Raw genomic sequence first — 26,176 nt, forward strand, 5'->3', positions numbered from 1 at the left:
TTCACGATCCAAGAAATTTTTATTTCTTCTAGAAAGGGCACGAACAGATGTGTAAAACCATGAATTGTATGCAAAGCTGAGCATCTCCAAACCTATTTTGTCTATCACAGCATAAGTAACTTTCTCAGATCCCTTTCCTCCTCCATTCCTGCAGCAACTAGTAACTCTTCTATCACCAAGAAACCAGTAAGGCGTGTACTTAGATTGCGCTTACGTCGTAGCAGTGCTTCACCAGTTTCATGATAATGTTCTTCTTAGTTATCTAATCATGTAATTTGTTGCATTCCTGTAGAAGCGCATCATATCCATCATCACTATTCGTAGTAACTGAATTATGTTGGTTAAAGTGTCTATCAACTTTAACGATTCATTTATGTCTGTTTCGCGCATCTGGTGGCAGGTATCGGCTGGCTTCAAAATTCCGAGTATTTTTTTCATCGACAGAGCGCAGAACTCGCTTTTAGGAGTTTTTAAAGATTTCTTTGACAATTTGTGATAACTTGGAATCTTTTTTCATGGTGTAATTAAACAAGTTTATGAGCAGGCCTCGCTCTTCAAGCACAATTTTATCATAAGTACCTCGAAAACTCAGTTTATTTACTGCCAGAAACTGCACTATTTCTCTATCTACTGCACTGTAGGCCTACTCTGGATCTAATAACCAATAAATCTCGAGTCTGTCTGTTTAACACAACATTCGACCACACATTTATTCTTATTAAACACACAATGTTTACAATAAAACAACCCATTCGGTATAGAACTGAAAAGTCAGCAAAAAGAGGTAATTAATATAATTCTTCCCAGGGGGGCTAACATTTTTGTAGGGGGGGCTTCGCCCCCCCTGTGCCCCCCTAGTTACGGGCCTGGCCACGTTCACAAGTATTTTATCAAAACGACTACCAAGCAATTTTTTGAAACCTTGTTTTTTTAAGAATTGTGCTGGGCAGTTGACGGTTTTGTCCGAAGCTCTCCAAACCAGTGACGCAAATTTGATTATGCGGCAAAGTGCAATTTGTCGGGTCAAATGATCGCATATCACTCAATACAATTGCTCAAGAACAAGGTAGGCTAGTAAATACAGTACATTTGCAATAAGTTTACGTGGATTTTCGCAAAATATTTTTATCACACCACGTTATGATCAAAACTTCCACTTGTATTTACGCTGTTGGTCGTAAACATCAATGGACCAAGTCTTCAGAGGCTACCATTGCAATCTCTAGAAATGGTTGCTGAGTAATTGAAAGACACTGGATACCCAGGTTATGCTTTTAAAGTTGACCGCATTGAGTGAACTCATCCTTGTGCAGAAATTCTTCACCGGTCAAACCTCAAGAGCACTATTGGTTACCCGAAATATAAACTAGTTGAATAGTTGATATAAAATAGTTGATATCCAAGAATCATGCAAATATTCGTCTTCCAGGCCGGATAGCGACTGTCAAAACAGCGACTGTCATAATGGCGACTTCATAATAGCGACGTAATGAAGTGAGCGACATTCCAAACAGCGATTGTATAAATGCCGACTGCATTAAAACAGCGACTGTTATGATAGCGACTTAACACTTTAAGTGCCAAGTGCGGCTAAATCTTAATTGTTTTAAAGTCCCTTTTGGTTTCAATCTTTTTCTAGACCCTGAATTTTATTGCGAGGCTTGACGACTTTCTGTTGTTTGGCTTGACTAGCCTATTTCTTTTTAAATCATGTGACTTCTATGGATAGTCCAAATAAAATGTTGTTTTAAAGTCCCTTTTGGTTTCAATCTTTCACTACGCAGTGTTTGCCTATTTGTGCGTGCATACGTGTGTAGAGAGGTGTGGGGAATGGAAGGTATGTGTGGAGGGGGTGAAAGAGTGCGTGTGCGCGTAAGCCTTGGATTTAATAAAAGAAGTGAGGTCGCTGTTGTGGCAGTCGCTGTTTTTGATGAATCGCTGTCGTGTAGTCGCTCTATTGACAGTCGCTGTTTTAAATGAATCGCTGTCGTGTGGTCGCTCTATTGACAGTCGCTGTTCTGACAGTCGCTATTTGGAACCCGAGCCAAATATTCTGGTAACCTTAATTGGCTCTTATATTCAATGCAAACGTGTTCTATTGCAAGGTTTACATAAAACACTCATCTTAAAGTTAATCACCAAACAAAAAGCAAATAAACCAAATTAAAAGTGTAATAGTGACTTGATTGTTATTTTTGAAACTTTGATTATTCTGATGAGGACATGATGGAGTTATATCATTGAACGAAAGAAGAGCAGAAATATCAGTTACAAATTTCGATTATTACGTACACTTCTATAAGGGAATCAAGGAAAGAAAAATTCAATTTGATTTGCAGCAAGCACTACGGATTTAAGCAGGCGAACATTATTCTGCAGCATATATATTGCTGGTATAAGGTGACAACTCTACTACCACAGTTAGAGCCAACCATATTATCTTAGCAAAGCTTTATGAGATGGATCTTATCATGCAGTGTTTCCTTGTCTTAACGGTGGGTAAGCAACCTGTCAGCAACTATCAATAGATATTTAGATTTTGAGTAAAAGTTTAGCGCTATTTATTATAGAGCTATGAACGACAAACACTAGAGTTCAAATCGAACTGTTTTGCGGCAATCTCTCCATGATTTCAAGTATTTTGAGAAACATAACACAACAAAATGCAGCACAGCAAAAAAATTACGTAATTTATGAGTTCGTTTTCATGGGCACTCTAGCTAAGCTTAGTAAAATGATGGAAATGGGATAAAAATACTAAGAAATGACAATTCAATCAACAGTTTGGTCACATCACTTGCACAGGCCAATCAAATAATATGTCACTTATTGTCTCGGGAGACTTTGAGCTAATAAGAGTTGGTTGAGCATGTTAGAACTATGGTTAGCACAGAAAATCGCTCGCATGTTCTCTCTTCGCCAGGGCTGGTCAGAGGTTAACAACAAAACAATGCCTGATGAGATCAACGAAAATGACGACTACTTCTAGCTTACTCTGCATTGATATAAAACAACGTTGAAAACACAAAAAAACATCGTTCTTTGTTCACAGCTCTGAAAACTGAAAAAAAGAATTTTCTGAAAAATTAGTTTAATTTCAACATATTAGCCTACGCTCTTTTATCGTTTTGAAACGATGATTCAACAACAAAATACAATACAAAATAAGTTGTTTGCTGTTTTAACACAAGAAAATGCGACAAACATAAAGCGAGACAAACAAATCTGCTTTTATAAAATGGAAAGTAAAAGATTTTGAATTTTAAAATGCAACAAAACAAAACATTGAAAAGTCATCGATGTGATGACGCGACCAGTTAATGACAATTATATCGCCACAATGAATTTTGTATCTTCAATTTCTTCAACATTTCCAACTACTTCCCACGTATTCTTCGCTGCATCATAAGTTTCTATTGCGTCGGTTTCTCTGTAAATTATGATCGAATAAAAAATTAGAACACGAAGCAATAATATTAAAAGACAAAACAGTGTTCAAAACTGATTGAATTAATTCAGTCAAATCAACTCTGTCGTTTGCAAAAGTTGAATAGCGCAAATTTAAAATATTAAAAACAACATGGACTAAAACTTGAAATTTTACATCAGCGATGGACAGATTCAGTCAAACTATGTTTCAATAAATTGTAATGATCTCATATTAAGGTATTAGCATCTCGTATGTTTCTATTCACATGTTGGTAGACTCCATTAATTCAACTTATTCATGCTTTCTATGCATTGATGACGTCGACAAACAACCACTCACCCTCCAGCGACATGCACCATCCCGTCTATGACGCATGAACCGTGGTTATATCTTGCAACGTTCATATCAGCAACATCGGACCATGCTTGCTTCCGTGGATCGAATCGTTCAACTGAAGACAGGACGGACAAATTGTCATCACATCCTCCTGTTGGAACAAGGCTTCGAAGTTAATATTCATATTCACGAATTGTATGAATATTCTGGTAACCTCAGCTGCCTCGTTAAAGCAGTGCAGACTTGTTATACTGCAAGGTTTACACCAAAGAATCAATTCAAGTGAGACTAAATGGACGCAAAGTGTACCAGCCAAGGTGATGAACAAACTGTCATAGCATCTACATTGGCTTATTGAGTGAACGATTTCGAATGAGTTGCAAAAATAGCAAAATTTTGCTTCAACTTACAAGGACGAATATTCATAGCAATTCGTAGCAAAATAAGCAAAAATATTATTTTAAAAACACATTATTAGATTTTATGCAAAGGCTCAATAAGTGACGTCATGCAATGGAAACATTTAGAAATCATAAGTGGTGAGACATCGCAATCATCTTGAATCTGCGTTATAATGACACCTAGGGTTGAGATTTGTTCAGCTAGGGATGCCGCGAGCGTGTTTCACCTGAATTTTGTGTTTATGTAGATTGCGCTAAATATCAATCCACTATTTTGCTTCAGCACCTTCGATATCATGCACCGTGATTGCATTTATTGCCTTATTTTGGTTATTTATTATAGTGTTATAACGATTATTTGGCACCGCATTTTCAAATTTTTCCGTTTTATTTTAACATAAATATAACATTTCTTTCTGTCGTCAGTCATCTCAGTTTTACATCCAAAGAATGCCAGGCTATTAAAAACTAGTTTTCTACATTGTTTTGTAGTGGTTCCACGAACAAAAATGCTTATGTTACGAATGAACAACTTGGAGCTGAAACAGAGGATAAAATAAGTGACTCTTCATCATTTTGTAATGCAAGATGACAGTGACAACAAGTGGTTTTCTAAAAATCAACATATTATATATTAGCAATGTCGATGATATTTGCAATTCAAAGACTGATACCAAAGTCATGAAAAAACTAAATGATGATGCTAAGGAATGCTATGCTATTAAGTTTCGTCAGATTCCACAAACATGTTTTGCAGTCAGATTTTTACAGTTTGACTCGGTCAAAAAAATGGAATAAAAATTCCACAGAAAATAGTTTCAAATCACGTGTTGAGAAAGAACAGCTGCAGTGAATGGTCACATTTGATAGCTTGTCACGCGTAGCAGAATATAAAATAAAAGATGCTGATCTAAACTTCGATTTTGAAATACTAAATTACATGAGTCTCTCTGATTCGGTTCATCACTTCATTCTGAAATCTTTAAGGTTTTCCACAAAGACACTGTTTTGACAGAAATATAAACGTTTTTGCTGCATACATTTGTGTGCCACTGTGCAGCGATAACGTACAACAGAGAGTGCTGCTGATTTCTGGTTCACTTGTTTTATTGATTTGTTACAATCGGCAGAATTCTGCTGATTTTTCCGAATGTTGATAAATAAACAACTTCTGTCAAACAGTCTCTAAAATGAAAACTTGAAGCAACTTCAATTTGCCAACATTCCGTTTCCCGAAGTGAAGCTTACAAACCAGTTGAATATTCAAAACGTGGCAAGATCGATTATGATGGGAACGTTTCCTGTAATAGCGACCTTCTAGTAAATCATGTATTGGTGGTGAAAGTCGATGTTTTATTTTTGGACCGAAACATTCAAGTATTTATCCAGTTGGAAATAAAAAAATCAGATTCACTCGTAAATGTAGAAAGTGATCTTAGAAGCTTCGAGCTGTTCATAATAGTGGACGCTCAACAATTTCCTGTGTACTTGGCAACGACAAAGTCAATATTTCCGTTTGCATTAAGTTAAAAATTTAAATTAGCTACTGGAATTTAATGTCAGTTTTTATTTTTAAAGAATTACTGCATGTTCTTATTAAAGTTACCACCAATTCTTTATAAATTCAAGGATTTTTTTTCAAATAATGATTTGACAATATCTCCTCTGTCATTAGGTGCCGCAATGTAAATCACTAAACTGGAAGTTTGAAGCAAAAAAAATTATATTTAGCTGTTCACGACTTTTTGTGTCAAGCAGGTTTATAAGAAAATACTTAACAGTTGCAGCCTAATCAAAAACTAACGAAACATGGAAGGCCACGTACCCGTGTAGCCTTGTAACGTCACAATGACAATCGTCATACTGGCAATGGTTTGTTTCGAAACTTTTCAAAGCAGAGGAAAAGTTAGTGCAATGCAACAGGTTTACTCACGATAAATAGAACTTGTTAAACTATTGCAAAACTAAACAGAAAAACTTGCAAAGTTTCGAATTTTTGGGACTTTGTGAGATTTTTGTCAAATTGATCAATGTTAAATAAAGTAAACAATATCACACCAAATCAGAAGAATCGGTTTATTCTAGGGCTACCATATGTCCTCTTTTAAGAGGATTTGTCCTCTTTTTTGAAGAAAAATAAATTGTCCTCCGAGGACACCCAAAAATGCTCAAATGTCCTCTTTTTTTACATTTTCAGTTTTCTTGCTCATATTTTCAACAGGATTTCATTGTTATGTGACTTTTTCGCAATTTCCAATCATTTCTGTACCAATGCAACATTCTGATTTATAGATTTTCAAAAAAACATCGACATACTATTTGATCTGCTGTTCCAAACAATCTTAGACGTTCATTGAAACATACTACACTGCTTTGCGATTGTCTTAAAAGCCAAATAATGGTCAGCGATGAGTGAGAGTGGAACTGCAAATCCACTTGTGAAGAAATTTCCTCATTTGAGGAGATCTGATCAACCAATTTTTGAAAATGATAAATTGGACAAATTGAAAAAAATAAGAAAATTAAAAAAATGGAGTAAATCACAATAAATTGAAACATTGAAAAACGCAAAAACTTGCAAAAGAGTTTAACATATTTATATTTTAAGATTCTCACACTTTTACAATAAACTACTTTTTTACTCTGATCTATTTTGTATTGATTCAGCGCTTGTAAACGTTGTTGATTACCAACTTAATGGTTTGGCTAATTTGTCAAATGAAGCAAATCGAAAAATGATTCAAAGTGCACTATGCATGACAATGACATACAGCCTATTTTAAAATAAATCGTGGCATGGATAGCCTACTTACAACTTATGTGAGTGCAAATGTAGAATGACTTTAATCTATGATGCAGCCACAATGGTACAAGGAAAGAAACAGCCTTTAATTGAGTCTGTCCTTAGTATCTCATTAACAGCTGTAGTCTATTTCAATTATATTTCGTGCGAGTAATTTTATAATTTCGTTAAAGGTGCACTGCAACGAAAATACATGGCTTTTGTATTTGTAGATCTTTCTGAAATAAAACGTTTTTGAACAATTTTTTTGTTTTTTGTGTTACCAATAATTAAAAAACCTAAAAAAACTTTTTTGAATTGAATGATTCTGATTGGTCAAAATTTTTGATGACGTCATTGGCTGGCAAAGCCGCATCCAAGGTCTACTGTTTTGCGTGCAAACACAAGGAACAAATCGCGTAGGCTACCGAAACAGCGAACAATTTTGTGCTAAGGGAGTTTTTACGCCCTTAAAATGGTGGCTTCTTGTGTGGCTCCCGGTTGTACTAACCGGGGAATCGTCAAAGGGGTAAATAATGACGACAAGCTGAAGAAATGGATCTCAGTGATGAAACTCAAAAACCCACATGTAAACAAGCACTGCCGTGTGTGCAGCAATCATTTTCTGGCCAGCGATTACCAACGTGATCTACAGGCAGAGCTACAAGGCACCAAGTCCAGACACCTGCTCATCCCTGAAGCTGTTTCTTCTGTCTTTGATTTTTCAACATATGTGAAAGCCACTGTCAATACAGTACCCACAAAACTCGATCGACCTAGGTGCAGGTCTGTGAGTACGATCGGGCGTTTGGATCGAATAGCAAAGCGAGAAAACAACAAGACTTTGAAACAGGTCAGTAGGACAGTAAAACATTGGCAGGGTAGGCATATCAGGCAACTCTGAAAACATAAGGCTACTTTTAGTTGATATAAACCACTTGGTTAAAGCAAATTATTTTCCTGCATTTTTTTCAATGCAAATTTTCCATCCGACTGCTGTCCGAACTGGTGTTGTCAGAGCACGAATCAGAATGATGTTCTTCACTGTCAAGTCGCCGTCTTTTTGGTTCAAAGAAAAATCCTTGTCTTGTTTCAGACATCTTGTTTATGCTGATCTTCTATTACTCAATATACAATGACCTATGCGACGTTTCTAAGGCAAATGCATGAAGCTGTTTACTTGATTGCCCGCCGATGACGTCACAAGACACATAGCGCCATCAGGTGGCCGATTTTCATTTGGTTATATCTCCCAAACAAAAAGGCATATCAAAAAATTTTTTCGAAAAATATAATACTTAAACACTAAAGAATCACCAAAAAATATTTAATTTTTCATTTCAGGTCCCCTTTAAAGTTGATCCTTTTTTTCTGAAAAAAAGTTAAGTCATGCCTACCTGCAGATATTGCCTGATTTGTCACATTTTTATGACATTATCACATCACATTTTCATTTTATCACACAAATCAAACAAATCGGCTTTCGAGAAACAAACAAACTTGTCTGTTTTTTGCTGTAACTTTTGCTGCATACATACGTCTATAATAATTATCCAAAAGGATGTAAAAAATTCTTCATAGGTAACATTCTACTTGTATTTTACTTGTGCTCTTTTTAGGCGATGAAAATATGGTAGGCCTAGTTTATTCAAATACAGAGCTTTCACCACACAAGTGTGGCTTTATCAGTATAAACTTATTCAAATAGAATCAAGGATCAATGTTAGTTTGACCATTGACATTCAAGGACCATCCACATATAGGTCGCAACCCAGTGGTTGAGTAGCACTGAGTCAAGTTACAGTTGTTCCCATGCCTGGTTAGGCGTAGGGTGGAGGCAATCTATGCTTTGTCATCCTTTGTTCACATAGCTTTTCAAAGCGCTGCACAGTGCACACGTCACACACAAAGCGCTGGACTGGCCTTGGGACGTAATCGTGTGTCAACTTACTCCAAACTGAGCTGTTCTGAACGCCACGAAGAAGGATTGTGAGTACTGGATTTGATTTGTTTTAATACTGTTGATAATTATTTCGCTTGTCATGGAACCCAAGCCTGTATAAACAAACGATCCAGATACCAGGCCAACGAAATGGTTAATAAAGTCAAATCTCAAAAATTGAGAAAAAAAGCTCGTTAAATATTTTCTAATTTAACATTAACTTTTTTATTTATCAACTTTGAAAGATTTTCTCATGCTCGCCTGGTACTTAGTTGAGTATGTTCTATTAATTATATTGAGCTTCTCAGCAAAACTTCATATTTTAGATGCCCTAGTTGTCACAAACATATCAATATAAACATGGCAACAAACGTTGATATCATAATAATACAACCGATCCTACCTATTGCATAGACTTGATCGTTCAAAACAACTGCAGGGAAGCCCCATCATTTAACTTTCATCGACGGAATTTCTCTCCACCGACCTTCTCGTGGATCCATGCATTCCCCTATGTTCAACACCTCTCTGTTAAGACCACCGACAGCGTATATCAACCCTGTTGGAGGTTGATGGTTTGTTAATAATAATATTCCAATTTCATCCCCACATTTCTTTATAAATCAATGTTTTAAATAAAAAAATACAACACAAAGTGATTGTTGCGATTGTATCAAAAATAATAATGATGGAAGGTGCGACGACTACAGGAGTACTGCACACCAGCAACTACATCCCGTTCATTTCGCAAACTCAGAAATTGGACATTAAATATTTACTTTTCAAAAGTTCTTACATTTGAAATAATATTTTCTCTTCTTTAACATAAATATAAATCAAAATAAAGTGCATCAAACTATTTAGTTTTGCTGAAAGTTATGTAAAACATTGTTACGCTGTTACGGTAGTATTGCAACTTCAACATCTTTTGATAAGCAACAAGTGTGATTGTACATTCACAAATAAGTAATAAAGAATTTGTAACGCATCCTTATAGGCTATTGTTTTAAAAGCAGTTAAGCGCCATATTTCATGACGACACAAATATGGCAATCTAGCGAAAATGTCAAACTCGGCAATTATCAGTGACAGCATCTGCATGCGTATGTCACCATTCCCAGGATGAAACCTGGCGAACATCATTTCATGCATTAAAGAGCAAAAATAGCTCAATGAGTCAATCTAGGATTGAGTTATTTTTGCATAAAAATCGATTTGATGAAAATCAAACTGTGAAGTCGAACGAAAATTAACGAATTCTCAATTTCTAACTGTGCGGCTAAGTCCAATATAACGAACAAAACTGGCACTTTTTTAAATTCAAAGCTAAGTTTTTTGAGTGATCGGTTTAATGATGTTTTTGGTATTTCGTCACTTAACTACCAGAAATAATTATTTAATTTTATACAAAAGATACATAAAACTTGTAAGAGAGTGGCTACATATATTTAAGCATAAAAGTGTCACACACGAAAACATTTCAAAAATTCTTCACTTACTTTGATTTGACGCAAAAGATTTGTCTTGATTTCGTTTTAAATTAAATTGCCACAAATTTAGTTTTCATTGTAAAAAAAAAGCGTCATTTCGAGCAAACATAAGCTACTGTACTGACCACTAAGGCAAAAGAACAATCATTGAGATAAAGAACTGAACTTAAAACAGAAAACTGAAACAATCGGTGACACAAAAATAACACAACCAACAAACGTGCTATTGTTCCTCGTTTTATATCAAGCCAGAGTCGGAATCGTGCTTTTTCCACCGATTCCGACTCCAGATACATCACAAACCTTCCGACTCCACACAACCCTGATAAGCTCAAATAATTCGACAAAATTTAGAAATAACAATATTGCTGCATGCGATATTATTATAAGACATGGATTTTACAAAATATTCACGATTTGCTTGGAACGCTTAGCTCACAAATTATTTTAATTTTATTGAAAAATGAAATTAAATAAGAACAGACCCAGTATTTGTTGCCAATATTTTGCATCTATTTTTTTCTCGGGTTTTGCTCTAACGATTTTTTTCACTACAAACAGTGTGTTGCAATGGAAGACTATCATTTTGCTAAGGTACGGTAGTTTCTATGATATCGTTAATGAGACATGAGATAGAAGTTCTAACTCATGTCTCATTACGTGTAGTGAGTTGGATACACAGAATGTAAGATGCATTGTATAAACTGAACAGTTTTGTGTTGGTTTCAACCTTTTGTGTGTTTTTTCATGTTGTTCATTAGGCTATTCTTCATATGTATGCACTGGGACTGCGTGAAACAAACTTTGTCGGGTCAAAACGAATCGAATTCCTTCACAAAAAGGTTTAATTCAAAACAAAGTTAAGATACATACTTTTGATTCCCAATTGGTTGCACTGAAGAACTCATGAGAACATTGCAAATGCATAGAAACAGTAGCAAAACCAAGGGACTGGGACGGTCGCAGCGTCTTACTTTAAGGCATGTATGACGTGAAAACAATTGGTTTCAACGTAGAAAAGTGACAGATTAAGAGCGAATTGAGCAAATGCATGCAAATTACGCATGCATTCCATTTCTCACAACCCATACATTTAATGAACACTTCCACAGTTTGCTTCAATAACAAAGAATAATGAAACTCACTTTGGAACAATATTGATTGAAATTACCATTGAAGCTAAAATATATTTAAAAAAAATGCAAACTGAGTGACGACTTCAAAAAAGCGTAAGGTATAAAGGTTTAGTTTTCAGAAAATGATTTTCATAGGCAATTCAATATCTCAAAAACATAAGTTAATATTTGATTGGCCGTTCAGAAGGCATTAAAATCGTTCAAGTATTATGGTGTCATGTACAAATTACGTTCGAAAATATGATATGAGTTCTTATTTGTTATTATCGTTGTCCCCAATAAAGGCTTTATACCGATATAATAATGTGTAATCTAACCTCTTCTTCCTGCTTATAGAAGGCTACAACCCACAACACTTCACACAATGAGATTTTTCTTTTGAAGTCCACAAAAACTTTTGAGACTCATGACAATATCAAAATCAATATTTGATTCAATGGACATTAGTTTGTACATATCCATTGGGTTTCCAAAAATGTTGCAGTTCCTTCTGAACATTTCTAGCTGGTGCTGTTTTCGACTATTTGTTTCTTTATATTTTCTTCAAATCCAAGTGAGCAGTTTTGTCATATCCAGACGTATGCTCTGTCATTGAATATTTAGATTAAGTGGACGTGAAGACAAGGAAGCCAACCTTCGTGTCCACCTTCAAGCATGTCATTATGTGTGCCAAGGCACAATGGATAAGTGTCGAACAGACGTCACCAGCATCGTGCAAGTGCTCTCACCTCTCAGGCACGTAGTTGATAACCAATAAGATGATTATAATGAACAAAGAAAGGAGCACAGGGTAGTTATCAATTATTTCATTTTGTGGTAATTATTTAATGTTTAATGAAATGGCGATAAATCATTCAAAGCATGTTAATTTTTGGAGCGTTTAGCGTTCAGAGATTCTTGTGCGTATGGTTTCAAACGCATAGAAAACATCGGACATAATTTTTTAATATCAAGATTTTAAAATTATCTCTTAAACCTAATTTCTGCAAAGTCCATTTAAACTTGTTAAGCAGTATAATTTGCTTCTAAGAACGAAATAAAAAGGATTATTTGGCGAAAATTGATGACGACAATAATTACGTTTTCTTGTTTTTTTTGAACTATAACTGATCTATCTTCTTGAACGTAATTATGTCGAGGCAAAAGGTGAAACGACGAAAGGACTTGAGCACTGTGCAGTAATGGTGAAGCGACACAACAGCCAAGTAACTGTGCAATAGTTACAATCGGAAAACATTCGATTTGATGAGATTGATCAATCCCACCATGAATCGAATGGGATTCTGATCATGTTGTTGTTCTCCGTAGAATAAAAAATTGTTTGTTAAATCAATGAAATTATAATGTAATGAATTACTGTAAGATCGTAATATTTACTTATAAATTTAATGAATGAGTTTTACTGTATAACAGTATCACAACACATTGATTACACTTGTTTAATTTTTCAACAAAGTTCAAACCTCCAGTGGAAGCCAAAGCATGTGCACAACGACCTTCATTCATATCAACGCTGTTGCACCATTTGTCTTCAACAATGTTGTAACTTTCACATGAAGTCAAACCAGTGTCATAATCTTCTGTGCCACCAACAGTGAAGATGGAATCTGTTCATGTATAAACAATGATTCTCTTCAATGGTAATTTTGTTCAAAATAATTTGATTAAATAAATAACAGAAACTTAAATAAATTGATTTAATCATTTTCTTAAGTATTGCCAAAAGGAATACAAATTTTATATTAAACAATGCGAACAAATTTTGTTATGTATAAACGCTGGAATCAAATCATGATTAAAATCCTCTTATTTTGTATTACTTAACAATCAGAAACAAACCTGTAATTTATGTTGCTATTCTTATTGATTCAAAAAATTAAAATAAAAAAAATCTTGATGATTTTCTGGAAGAAGGCAGGAACGAAAAACTCACTGAGTTAAGTGGACACCTCGTTACCAGAAAGTTTCATTATTCATTCATTTATCCAACACTACGTGTGAGTATATGTAGATTATGCTGCTACTTCTCTATAAAAGACTTCCTGATAGAGGAAAATGAGGGATGGCACAAGGTTTTTCAAAAATAAAAATAGACGACGAGAAAAAAACTAGATATTAATAACTTGATATTAATTAATAATTATTAATCTAAATTATAGATTATGCTTATTACTTCTCTAACAAAAGATATTTAGCGGAGGAAAATCAGGGATGGAAATAAATTTTTTGTAAAAAAAGATAAACAAAAACTTAAATTTAAATAAACTACGTCGCCCTCTATGACAGGGGCAAGCAACATTTTCAACAAGTGGGCTACTTATATTGGATCTAAATTTTTTTGCAGCAGACTAAAAGTTAACCTCTACAACAAGTATTCAAACCACCCTTTTGCTATGAACATTAGATGGAATTTCAATGCAAGTCCCATGAAAATATTGTTTTCGTGCTCCACAGTGAAGACCAACCAAACACCGCGTGCGATATTTGTTGAAAGCAGATTGCATCCATTGAATACATTGCGCTTCCCGCTAAACCAATATATTTACAAATTTTAAACCAAAAACCGTAATGTTGGCGAAGCTGGCTCGACATCTTGGAGCCTTGATGATCAGTACAATTACAGAACTACCTTTCGTGACATATCACAGACCTACTTTTGTTTCTGCTGGGTAAAAATAGGTTAGCATACTTTCACTTAGACTCAGGAAAAACTTTCTCCGTGCTCCACTAAACATATAAAATATCATTTTAACGATACAGACATGTGAATGCTCAAATAAAAGTTAGTGAGAAGTGCATAGAATGTTATTGTGTTTAAACAGATAATTGAGCAAACAAACGTTCCAAAATAATGAACCATATTTGGGGAAAATGACTGGAAAAAGAGGAAATATTCCACAAAAACTTAAAAAACATCTTGTTCATCCGCGAGGTGCAAGTTGCCTATTCCAGCTCTACACAATGTGACTTCTGCTCATGTTAATTTTACCACAGAATGATGGGCTTTCAATGTTACATCTGACATCCACATCCATTCTAATACGTCGCCATTAAAAGAAGACAAAACCTATAATAGGAGGCAAGATAGAGACGACCACGATGATGATACTCGCTACAATCGTTCAGATAATTTTTACGTCACTAACCTGGATATCGAGTTTATTGATTTGCAGAGTGGTTTACAAATCTATTTTCTCTTTTTGGGCTTATTATCACTTATTAACATGAAGTGACATAGACATATAAAACTCTGTACTTTATTGTTGATACATTAATATGCGTATTGGATCCAATGCGTTGTGTTCAGCGCTTTGTGATCGCAGCCGTACGGGCGGGTGCATTGTTGCACCGAATCCATTTCTTCAATGTTTAGTGCTAAGCAAGAACAAAGTTTAGTGCTAATTTTATAACGTCTCAGACACGACCCGGCAAGGTATAGAACTCACGTCTACCGATCAAGAGGTGGGCGTTCTATTCACTACGTCACCAAGCCAGCGTTGCTAGCACATATAACATTGTTCTGAAGGCTAAATAACCTACAATGTCAATTTATGTTATTACAGAGTTTACCAAGTCGTGACGTCATAATTTGATTAGCATATCTGCAAAAAATAAAATAGGTTGGTGAAAACCATTGAGAAAGTCAGCGCCCTTCATTACTTTAGTTTTTCATGATACCACTCAGCCCTCTTTTTTGTTATTAGGTGAAGACATTCGCAATCACTACTTCAAATAGATTTTGATGAATCTTTTGTGACATTAATATATAATAAAAGTGATGATTTTGATGTAGAGAAACTTTAAGCACAAAGGGGGAGGGAAGCGACGTAGTAAGTTGCGTAAGAATAAACTTAACCACGCTCAGAGAACTTCCAATCACATCATCTTCATATATAACTAATAATTTTCAATGTCAGCTTGTTGAGCCCAATGAGCATAATTAAACTGACTCGTGCAATTGTAAACCATTTTATATCGCAACATGTTGCTAGGTTGTTTTTCATCGAACGCTATTGTAGATATAATTTCTGTCAGAAAAAAATTCTTTCCCGCATTTTTACTGTGTGCTGAAACGTATTTTAGACATCAATTTAATTAAATACAAGAGCATTGCAATGCTTATTTTCAGCATTATTCAATGCAAAGTTCAACAAATTTTTAAAACCATTTTAAAACTTTGTTTGAAAGCATGTTATTCAAAACGTGCGCAAAAATAATAACTTTTAAAGTTGTGCAAATTTCGTAAAGTCAAATTTAGGCCTAACTTGTTTAAAAAATAAGATCGAACGAGGTATGAAAAAGTGGCTATCGCGCTAATGTCGTTATCAATGAAAAAAATCATCAAACATCAAACTTGAAAAATTAAATCAACGATAGTGAAATTGTTGAGTGAGTAAAATTAAACGCAAACATTGGCGAGCATGTGGCATTCCGGACCAAACTTCCAAACAAACCAAAGTAATTTCATCAAACATCAACCTATAAAACATAAACGCTCGATAGTGAATTGTGCGTAAAAAATTGTTGATCGAGTGAAATGAAGGTGAAACATTAGCGACGATGTGGCACTCCAGACCAAACTTGTGTGATGCGCGTCACATGCGCACTCGGCGCTCATCGTTGTTAATATTCATCAGTTTTGTCACAAACATGAGTTTGTCTGCATGTTGTGCAACAAACTTAATTTGAGTTTAAACTCAAGTGGATTCTTACCATTGCAAACCACAGAAGCAGCGTCAATTCTCACAGCATTTGTCGAAGCAAGTTGAGTCCAACCAGATTTTTCATCATTTAAATTGAATCTTTCAACCACATTAGTATCCTCTCCACTGATAACAAAAACCTCACTTTTATGACAAACAGCTGACCCACACCCATGTTCAAAGTTTGTGTTCTGAAGAAACATAAATTGTTAAGAATGTGTAAGATCAACAACGTCACGATTTCACAAGACTTGCTTGAATGTTCGACATAATTTCACATCAATTGTGAAACGTCGAGTGCAATCATTGCAACTGCATGTGATGCATTTGCTGAAGAGCAAGATATCACAAACACAAGAACATTTAAATATTAACAACTTGGGGCCTGGCTCCCTCACCGGGATGCGAGTGTGGTGCCACAGACCAGACAGTAGACCATGTCGTCCATGACTGCCCAATCCACCAACCACAACATGGAACGCTTGGACTGAAGGCCCTGGATGATGAGACTGTCGAGTGGCTGATGACCTCATGCCCAAACATATAGACCGGAAGAAGACAGCTCAAACAACGAAGCAGAACTTGGAGCTCACAACTCATAGTACAAGAATAGTTTTTGTTTAGAGCGCACACCATCAAATAACAAATGCACTCATCCTAGTAACAATAAACCGAAAAGCTTTAATGTTTTACCAGAAAGTCAGTTGCTTCTTTCTTTCTTACGTCATACTTCCACACATTCTTTTCATGAAACGCAAGAAATTGATTCCTCGATTCTGAAACAAAAAAAAAAAATACGTTTAAAATATTTAACAATATAAAATTTAATAACAATCAGCGTGAGTATATGATTTTTACAGCAGGTGCACTGCAAGAACCTGCAAGTTTGAACGGAGATGGAAAATTAAAGAATTTCATTCACACATTATCAACTGGTGGTATACGAATTCTCATTACATGCGAGATTGCAAGTTCGTTCTTGCATACCGAATTCTAACGAATTTTTATCATTGCACATTTTGTAAGAAAACAGTTACATAATACCATGTGGCATGAAAACTACAAAATTGCAAGCTCAAGCAAAAGCGGCTTTTCTGTTTACCTCGCTCTTGGTTTTGCTTGTTATGTATCACAGCTTCATTTAGGCCAGGAGTGTGCAACGTGCGGCCCGCGGGCCAAATGCGGCCTGCGAAGAAAATCTGTGCGGCCCACGAAGATGTGCCAATTTTGAATTGTGCGCGGCCCGCGAAACGTGTTTATAATTTAGTTTAGTCTGATAGGCCGACGTGTTAACAATTCATTATGGAGTGGATTATTGTATTGCAAATTTAGCACCTTCTGTTAGCCCAGCCATTTTAAAAATTTTCCACCGGTGACCGCAAATTCATTGTATTTAATCATTTGGTACGTAAAAATGTATGGTCACATAAAAGGCTTTATGAACAAATTACGACTTTGGAAAGCTCACATACAGACTGAAAAATTTTCCACTTTCCAACTTTGAAAGACTATGGAATGCATCCTGGTAAGAAAACTGAATTTGCAGACCAACTTGAAAAATTTTTGTATGAATTTTTGGCTCGTTTCAAGGACTTCAAATCTCATGAACATTTGTTTGATATATTCTTTTCGCCATTCAAGACAGACATTCACAAAGCACCAGCTGATATCCAACTTGAACTGATTGATCTTCAAGATAAAACGGATTTGAAAGCAAAGTATTCATATCTTGGCGATTTTTACCGAAAACGTCTTAAACAGGGTGACTTTCCACTTTTGAAAAAACTCATGGCTTCAAAAATGGCTCTTTTTGGCTCAACGTATTTGTGCTAACAATTTTTTTCTAAAATGGTTGTCATAAAATTTCTCTATCGATCGGTTCTGACAGACGAACATTTGGAAAATGGACTTCGAATTGCGAGCACTTCATTAAAGTTAATTGAGAAAAAGCAGTCGGAAAAAAAACCAGCTGCCAATTTCTCACTGAACTGAAAATAAAGTCGGTGTGACAATAAATTTGAATAGCGGTTTTCTTTCGAAAATTATGCGTCTTGACTTATTATATCTGCAAAGAGATAACCCCTAATAATGCCATGAGAATAACATGAACAACAAAAAAAATACATTTTTGTTCCTGCAACTACTAGAAACCATATGTTAAATAAACGTGCGGCCCGCGGTTTCACCCAGTTATTTATATATGGCCCTCCTGTAATAAAGGTTGCACACCCCTGATTTAGGCTACTGTGCAAAATCCAAGTTTTTTTGGGGAAAATTGAAGAGAAGCCATTAATAACCAATCAAGTTGCATTTTGATAAGTAAAAGTTGAACAGATGAAAAATATTAAAAAATACTTAAATTTTTTTTGAAGCCAGTCAAAGCGCTTGATTGGTTTAATTAAAAACCGCTTTTGGTGTGATGTCACATTAAGAACAACTTTGAAAAACATAAAAGAGGTTTGTGGCAAGACAACTATAGGTTAGTTATCAATAGACCGATGTCATGTCAATGTACATTGTATATTATGTTATGCAGGAATGAGGAAATTAACTTTCTCAAAATTTGCGTTGAATTGTTTTTGTTTCCTCTGAAAGCGCACTTTTGTCATTGTTATAATAGTAATAATTAAAAATGTTTGCAAGCCACTCTTGCTTCCCTGCTCTTGGCGTCTTTTACTTTGCGATTTTTATCGTCAATCGACCTCAAAATAGCAGATCTTGTGTTGTATTCAGAGATCGATGGCATATTCATGTTGATGTACGAGCAGTCGCTGATAGTTTGACGCACTAGCGGTTGCCTGCAAGTGGTCTCATGTCTTACTGTGAATATTCATGTTCACTGCAAGTGGCGTACGCTGAAGGCGCCATTGGGCTGAAGTACCACCTTTCTTCAAAAATGTTGATTTATCACCTACCACCTACTAATCTCACACAATATGACTTAGTGGCTGTTATTAGCAAGTGGACGTTTTTTAATTCGTTTTCATTCAAAAAAAAATTGAATGGCCCTCCACTTTCAGAAAATCCTGCGTACGCCACTGTCACTGCTTAAATGACCTGATAAACGCCCAGACTGACATTATTACGTCATAGATTAGACAACTTCAAACGAACTTTATTTTACACTGATTGGTTTTTTGAAAACAATGAAACTGCCAACATAATAAAAATCTGCTTTGTGGTTTGTATGCGTTGCTTATTATTCGTCCAAAACACGATTATTTTGTCACTGCGCATTTTTCAGTATATCGCTGCACAATTCTGGTTTATCACTGCGCCTTAGAAACGCCGCTGAGACAACTTGATCAGTCACTCTGATAATAGCATAGTAACATTGTGTTATGTGATGTGTCAATTACATACAAAAAGCAATATGCAAGTTGCAGGTTTAAGTATTTTATAAAAGTTACATATCACCGGATGTGGTGAGTTAAAATGTCAGTTATCTGCTTTTCCGTTATAAATTGAAACGTGGACGTCGCTACAATAGCATAGCGTCGTCCACGATTGAAATGTCCAGAGTTTTTGTAAAACACAGCGATGTTAATGTGAAAGACGAAACTGACGTCTTGATTTCAAAACCCAGATCAAATTTGGTTCAAGGCTATTGGTAAACAAGCATGGTTCTCTTGGCAAACGTTCGCATTTCTGGAAATTTGTTATTATTCAGCAGCTTTCCTCAATTTGCACTGGATCAATGTTCGAAGTTGTTAATAAAAAGTAGAAAAAATTACTCCTCGTATATTTTCCTAACAAAACTTTTGATTAGTGACGTCAATAAACAAACGATCTGAATCGTTTGACTCCGCTATGAATAACTTTCATCAATAATGCGACACAAACTTTGGTCATAAACGCTGTGGGACATTGTGACTCAATGAACAACTCTTACATGCAGTACAAAAATTTTAAACTAAAATATTGTCCAAACCTTCCTTTGTTGAAGGAGCGGGAAGAACTTCAGTTGCAGCAGCACGTGGAATTGCAGATTGAAGTAAAATATTTGTACATTCCAATGAAGTCGTAATCAATTCCTGATGAATTGAAAGGAACTTTAGCAAATTTAAACGCAAGTTTACTGTCAATATTTCATTATTTATCAGATAGTTGTTGTTTGTTGTAACATCGGTTTCATAAATTCAAATCAAACTATTTTTGAATTGAATTTCGGCACAAAAGTTAACAAAAGATTGATAAGATAGATGTTTATTGGCGGCTGAAAAAAAAAGATTTACGATATATCAAAACACATTGTATATAAATTAAAACTGTTGGAAAGATCACAATTAAAAAAAGAAAAGAATAATAGCATCAAAGCAACGGAATGCTGCGAAGTTTCCATTCAATGTCTTCAAGTCAAGCTTCAAGTCTCACCCACCCTTAAACTCATCAATGATAAGTATAATTGGCTAATTGAAACAAATAAATAAATAATGGTGAAGCTGTCCAAGATGATAAGAAATTAAAACTTTAGGTAGCCCAACATAGACTATCTTACAATTGCAAGTCTGATTAGTAATTAGGCGTTTTCCTAATAATGTACGTGTTAAAAGTTGCGAAGGAGGATTTGCGAATTTCAACTGGTATATTATTCCGAATTTCTGGGCCAGAGTATTTTATAGACCGTTACAATTTAGTGGTTATGTATCAATAATGAATAATAATCTAGGTTGGTGGAGTTTCCAGTAGTAAGATTCTAAATTTCGTTGCATTTTTAAGGCAGTTTTGAAAAGTGCCGGGCAATGAATTAAAACTAAACTGAGCCATAAATTTAGCAATTTCAAAGTTGTACAGATGTTTTAACTTTAGGATATTGATTGCAGATCAAAATACTCGAGTCCTTCTCCACAACAGAAGCCGTATGCTGGAGTGGAACTACTTTTGCTTAGTTTATATTGATTACATCACTACGTTAGTTTATTGTTTTGTGACGTTGTATTCAAACTTCTTGTTATTGTTATAACTCGTGTTATGTTTCCCATCGCTATGGTGAGCTGAATGTAACACTTCTCGTAATTCTTCTTACTTATTGTTGAAGAATCTTATTTAGACGTAATGTTTGCACAGGTATTATATAGTACATTATGCTATCTCCTACATACTTTCAAAATAATCACATATGTGACAATAGTGAATGGGCATTGGGCAGCACTGTTTTGATGATATTCATTTCATCGTTTTTCCTAGCACAACCATGCCAGTTAGTGATTCCTAAATTGTATAATATTTGTCAGATTTACCTCTTTCAATGCAACATTTTGCAAGAAATTCCAGGATAATTTTCCAAGTTTAACAAAACTGAAAAGTTTAACCATGAGCTTCTTACGTGTGGTGACGTCATGTTTGACCCAACTTATGAGCGCATGAAAAACATTTTCTTCCGAAGATACCTGAATGACGACATCAATTTATTATTATTGCACTTCATCAGAAGTGAGTATTACGTCACAGAACAAGATATCAAATGTCGACTCCAAATTCTTCTGCTCAGTTCATGGAATAGGAAGCAAATAATGGCCAAGCAAATAATTTACCAGAATGTTAGGTCCAGTACTTGCTAACATTTTTTACACTGTTGAATATGAATGGCAGTCACAAATTTTCACTTTCCTGTAAGTGTCAGCATTACTAGCTTAAAAGTTGCTGTGCTGCGCAGGTTTAAATCGACTTATCATTAACTAGAATTCACTTATTGGCGCTTTTATTAATTTTGTGTACGTTAACATTCAATCTCTTGCATTAAGTATCAGGAATCAGGATACCGCCAAATTAGCCATTGTTTAATGTGTTCAATATGAAGGATAGGCATCTGATGTCATGGACTGGTTTGAGTAATGAACATGCCATGTTTATGTGACCTGCAGAAGACCATTATGACTTACAATCTTGCAACTTAAATGCCTCGACGAGTAGTCTGGTTCGTTTTTGTTGTGGAATTTGTGATTATCAAAATCTGTTTGGAGTTATGATTAAAATTCAAACCTTTTTATCTTCCACTTGCATCACTTCAAACATCACATCTGGTGTTAGCTCTTTGAACTCTTTTCCATCAATGACTGATTCAAAGTTCTCAGCAATGACAATGTTTGCTTTTGCCACAACTTGGTCCAAATTATACATTTTCGAATATGCTTGAATTGTTAAGCAATTCGTCACATCAATTTCATCAAGAAGAAATTCGATGCAATATTGCTTGAGATCTAAACAACAACCGACACCATTGAATAATCTTTTAGTATCACGAAAATTGCTTCAAAACTATCCATCAACAAGTTAAAAATCATAACTTCTGTTGTTGTACTGATATCTTCGTCTAAAAACAAAAAAAGTGTTCAAAAAACTGGTTGTTTTCAAATTTAAATGATTAAAGTTATCATAAGCTGTTGTGAAAAATGTTTCCTCACATTTGTAGAACACAAAAAAAGATGAATTTATTCTTTTAAAGTAAACAATCGTCAACAGCACCTACTTGGAATTTGCAAATAATTTGCAGCTTCAAGCAAATTGTATACGTTTTCACTTGTGACCACCACTTCACAAGTATACATGAAGTTTAAAACAGCTTCCATGGTATCCTCTTTCACTCCGTGGATATTCGCTTTACTTTCATATTTTTCCTTCATCTAACAATTCACAAAATGAACAAAGCTGAGTCATAACATTACGCATTTACCAAGATTATGATGTTGATGATGTGACTAATAAATGAGCTTGTAGGCTACAAATAAACAATCGAGTGCTGAACAAAGATGAAAATACCTTTCAATTTAACTAATAATATCATCTCTGTTCAAATTTCAAGTGAAAACAATTTTAATTTACGTTATTACGTTTAATCTGGTGAATTCTGTTTTTCTAAAAATGCTCTCAAATCTACATCTACGTTTATTGCAATGAGGAAACTTAAAAGTCGAAACAGTGGCGTGTCTGTCTGCAGTCAATGTATATACTTGTTATATAAAGTAGCTTACACAACAAAATGTCCAGAAGCGTTTTATTTTTTCTATGCCAGGCCTAGCCCTAGACCCTAATATACAATTGCTATATATTTTGTGATTGAATAGTTTTGAAAAAGTAATAACCGCATTGTTCAATTCTCTATAATTCAGTAAATCTTCATAAAACCTTTTTTCTTTCTAAATCATTTCATGAATTGTTTTTTTTGATAGCAGTCCTATGTGTTCAGAGTTAAAGTATGCTACTATTTAGCTACAATATGAAAAACTACTTTTTTAGCCTATTATATATGAAAACATCAATACTTTGTGTTGCGAAAACAAACGATGACAGATTAAAATTCTAAATTATCTACAAAATATTAAAGGGTTGATTACCAAATTCGGTTCAAATGATAACCAAAAAATGCTTTTGCACTTTTTCGCAAAACTTTAACATTTTAAGTAAAGAACCGAACAAACTTTGTGTTGTAGTTAGAGATTTATGTGTAACCACTTTCCCTTCTCACCATCAACAAAGAAACAAATAAGGTCTTAACAAAATTCACCTCTGAAGAGAAAAGCTTTCGATAAAAAGAGGAAAATGCTCCAAGGATACATTTGTGGCTGGAAAATTCATCATCTCCCACAGTCAAAGTGACGTCACAATAACCATTTCCAGATTTCCTTTCTCTATTTTCAACAAATTCAAATATTAATTTTTTTTTTCAAGGTTTGTAGGCTAGATTCAAGTCAAGAAATATCCATCAAAACAACTTTATTACAATTTAGACAACTGCTGTGAAAATTCATAGAAACCAAAGTATTTTGGAAATTGATGAGTTGAAAAATTTTAAATAAGTCAATATAAGATTTTATTTCAATGCAACATTTATTTGTCTCCATTTTAATCTCCAACTGCCTTAAATCTTTTAGAGTTTTATTTGGCCCAAACAGAAAGTTGTTTTAAACACTTTTAGAAACAAGTACGAATATTTAAGTAAAAACAAACTCCCGATGCATTAGGATTACGTTCAAAGCACACAACTTATTTGAAATATAAGTAGTCAAATCCAGCATCAGCAAGGTTAAGTGTGTCGAATATGAAAACACTGAAACCAGAGCAAACAGTTTTTGCTATTTGATTTACCATTATATATGATAAAGCTTTGGTAGAGAGTTTGCTTTGTTGAACCATAGAGAAATAAAACATAGTAACTTTAGCGGGTTTAGCATACTTTATTTCACACAAAATATAACATAATTAAATAAAATAAACTCAAACGTTTTCGACACGTACGTGTGTCCTCATCAGGAATTAAATCTGCAATACATAAAATGAAAAATCGTAAGATAAATTTGACTATGCACTGTAACTGTAACGACACTCTGGACTGAAAGCACAAACTGAACAAATGATACGAGAATGATTGCGAGTAAATTATGCGGTGGGAAACAGATCACATGAGGTGTAGACTACAAGCATTGGACAAAACAATTAGAACACACACAAAAGGAACGATGAGCCACAGGCGAATAACTGCCGGTTGAGAGATGGATTGTTACGTTTGATTCTTAAGGCTTCCATGATCTTATGATTTTAAATGATGATTTTAAATTGGTTTAAAATCGATTTAAAATCATCTCTCGAGGCAGATTTGATTTTCAGACAAAGATCATGGAAGCCTTAAGAATCAAACGTAACAATCCATCTCTCAACCGGCAGTTATTCGCCTGTGGCTCATCGTTCCTTTTGTGTGTGTTCTAATTGTTTTGTCCAATGCTTGTAGTCTACACCTCACGTGATCTGTTTCCCACCGCATAATTTACTCGCGATCATTCTCGTATCATTTGTTCAGTTTGTGCTTTCAGTCCAGAGTGTCGTTACAGTTACAGTGCATAGTCAAATTTATCTTACGATTTTTCATTTTATGTATTGCAGATTTAATTCCTGATGAGGACACACGTACGTGTCGAAAACGTTTGAGTTTATTTTATTTAATTATGTTATATTTTGTATTGCGAAATAAAGTATGCTAAACCCGCTAAAGTTACTATGTTTTATTTCTCCATTATATATGAGATTGGTGAAGTGTAAGTTTTATGCCTACAATTTCTTGTACAGTGTCAACGTTATGATATACATCAAATTCAAAATAAACATAAAAAAAAAACAGAATCATTGATTTTTTAAATGTTTCTAATTTGCATCATATATAATAAATATCATAATGAAAATTGAAACAAAACTCTTCAATTTGAAACCACAAGCAATTCAATTCCATTTCTTCTTTACTGAGTTGTCACAATTATCAGCACTATAAACCAGTGTGCACAAATGCAAAAATATAAAGAAATGTATTTACTCGTTCAGTTTGTGCATGATGTCTTCCATGTGCGTGCTTTTAAATTGCTTGAATCCCATTTTCTATGATTTCTCTGCAACATGTATTAAACATTGGCTATGATTGTTTTTCAGTACAGGGTTTCCACTTATTAAAAGCACTGTCACTCATATTTGTTTAAATCTTCATTGCTAAACCTTTTTATCCCAAAGCCATCTTTAAAGTTCAAAATGTATATTTTATCAACACAATGGGATTTAATTTTAAATATAATTGTTTTTTAACAGATTAAGCTAATTCAAATGATTGCTTTCTTCTGGTGACTATACTAGGTTACCAAAGACCAAGTTACAAACGGCCCCGAGAAAGAAGGATGAAGTTTCAGGATTGATCTACCAAGTTTTGTGTCATGAATGTGATTTAATATACAGTACATTGGACAAACTAAACGTAATCTTAAATCAACGAGCACCAAAGAGCTATGTCTATAACTTTAGATCATAAAATTATTTATACCAACGCTACTAAGTTCTTCAAATTGAAAAGGATTATACCGAAAGATTGTTTTCAGAAAGTTGGTACATTAACCAAAAGGCACGTGTTCTCAATCAGAAGGATGGCCAAAGCTTTCCCACTTGTTTTCAAAAAGTAACATTGAGTCATAAAGAGATAGATG

General features: G+C 34.6%; 2 protein-coding genes across 2 annotated transcripts; both read right to left on the minus strand.

Moving 5' to 3' along the window:
• Positions 1-704: 704 nt before the first annotated feature.
• Positions 705-13,081, minus strand: LOC145774561 (uncharacterized). The gene is made up of 4 exons (XM_082585828.1): positions 12,981-13,081; positions 9,295-9,450; positions 3,770-3,917; positions 705-3,430 (listed from the first exon to the last, which is right to left on the minus strand). Exons 3-4 carry the CDS (start codon positions 3,832-3,834, stop codon positions 3,328-3,330), a joined length of 168 nt encoding a protein of 55 aa, XP_082441954.1. The 5' UTR covers positions 3,835-3,917; positions 9,295-9,450; positions 12,981-13,081; the 3' UTR covers positions 705-3,327.
• Positions 9,341-25,580, minus strand: LOC145773857 (kelch-like protein 6). Its single transcript, XM_082584980.1, has 10 exons — positions 25,522-25,580; positions 23,725-23,848; positions 22,690-22,843; positions 22,203-22,420; positions 21,461-21,610; positions 20,152-20,254; positions 16,914-16,996; positions 16,231-16,411; positions 12,981-13,124; positions 9,341-9,450 (listed from the first exon to the last, which is right to left on the minus strand). The coding sequence occupies exons 1-10, from the start codon at positions 25,578-25,580 to the stop codon at positions 9,341-9,343; spliced, it is 1,326 nt and encodes a 441-aa protein (XP_082441106.1).
• Positions 25,581-26,176: the final 596 nt, after the last annotated feature.

Source organism: Aplidium turbinatum, chromosome 7 (genome assembly GCF_918807975.1).
Source record: "Aplidium turbinatum chromosome 7, kaAplTurb1.1, whole genome shotgun sequence".
Taxonomy (NCBI): domain Eukaryota; kingdom Metazoa; phylum Chordata; class Ascidiacea; order Aplousobranchia; family Polyclinidae; genus Aplidium; species Aplidium turbinatum.

Bases quoted from the DNA above. Each gene is read 5' to 3' on its own strand.
- LOC145773857 (XM_082584980.1), bottom strand. From the start codon at position 25,580: ATGGGATTCAAGCAATTTAAAAGCACGCACATGGAAGACATCATGCAC. The intron at 22,421-22,689 runs GTAGGTGCTGTT...GTTGTTGTTTAG, and splicing joins AAATTATTTGCAAATTCCAA to ATCTCAAGCAATATTGCATC. The intron at 21,611-22,202 runs GTTTGAATTTTA...GTCGTCATTCAG, and splicing joins TGCAAGTGGAAGATAAAAAG to GTATCTTCGGAAGAAAATGT.
- LOC145774561 (XM_082585828.1), bottom strand. From the start codon at position 3,834: ATGAACGTTGCAAGATATAACCACGGTTCATGCGTCATAGACGGGATG. The intron at 3,431-3,769 runs GTGAGTGGTTGT...CATAATTTACAG, and splicing joins ATGGTGCATGTCGCTGGAGG to AGAAACCGACGCAATAGAAA.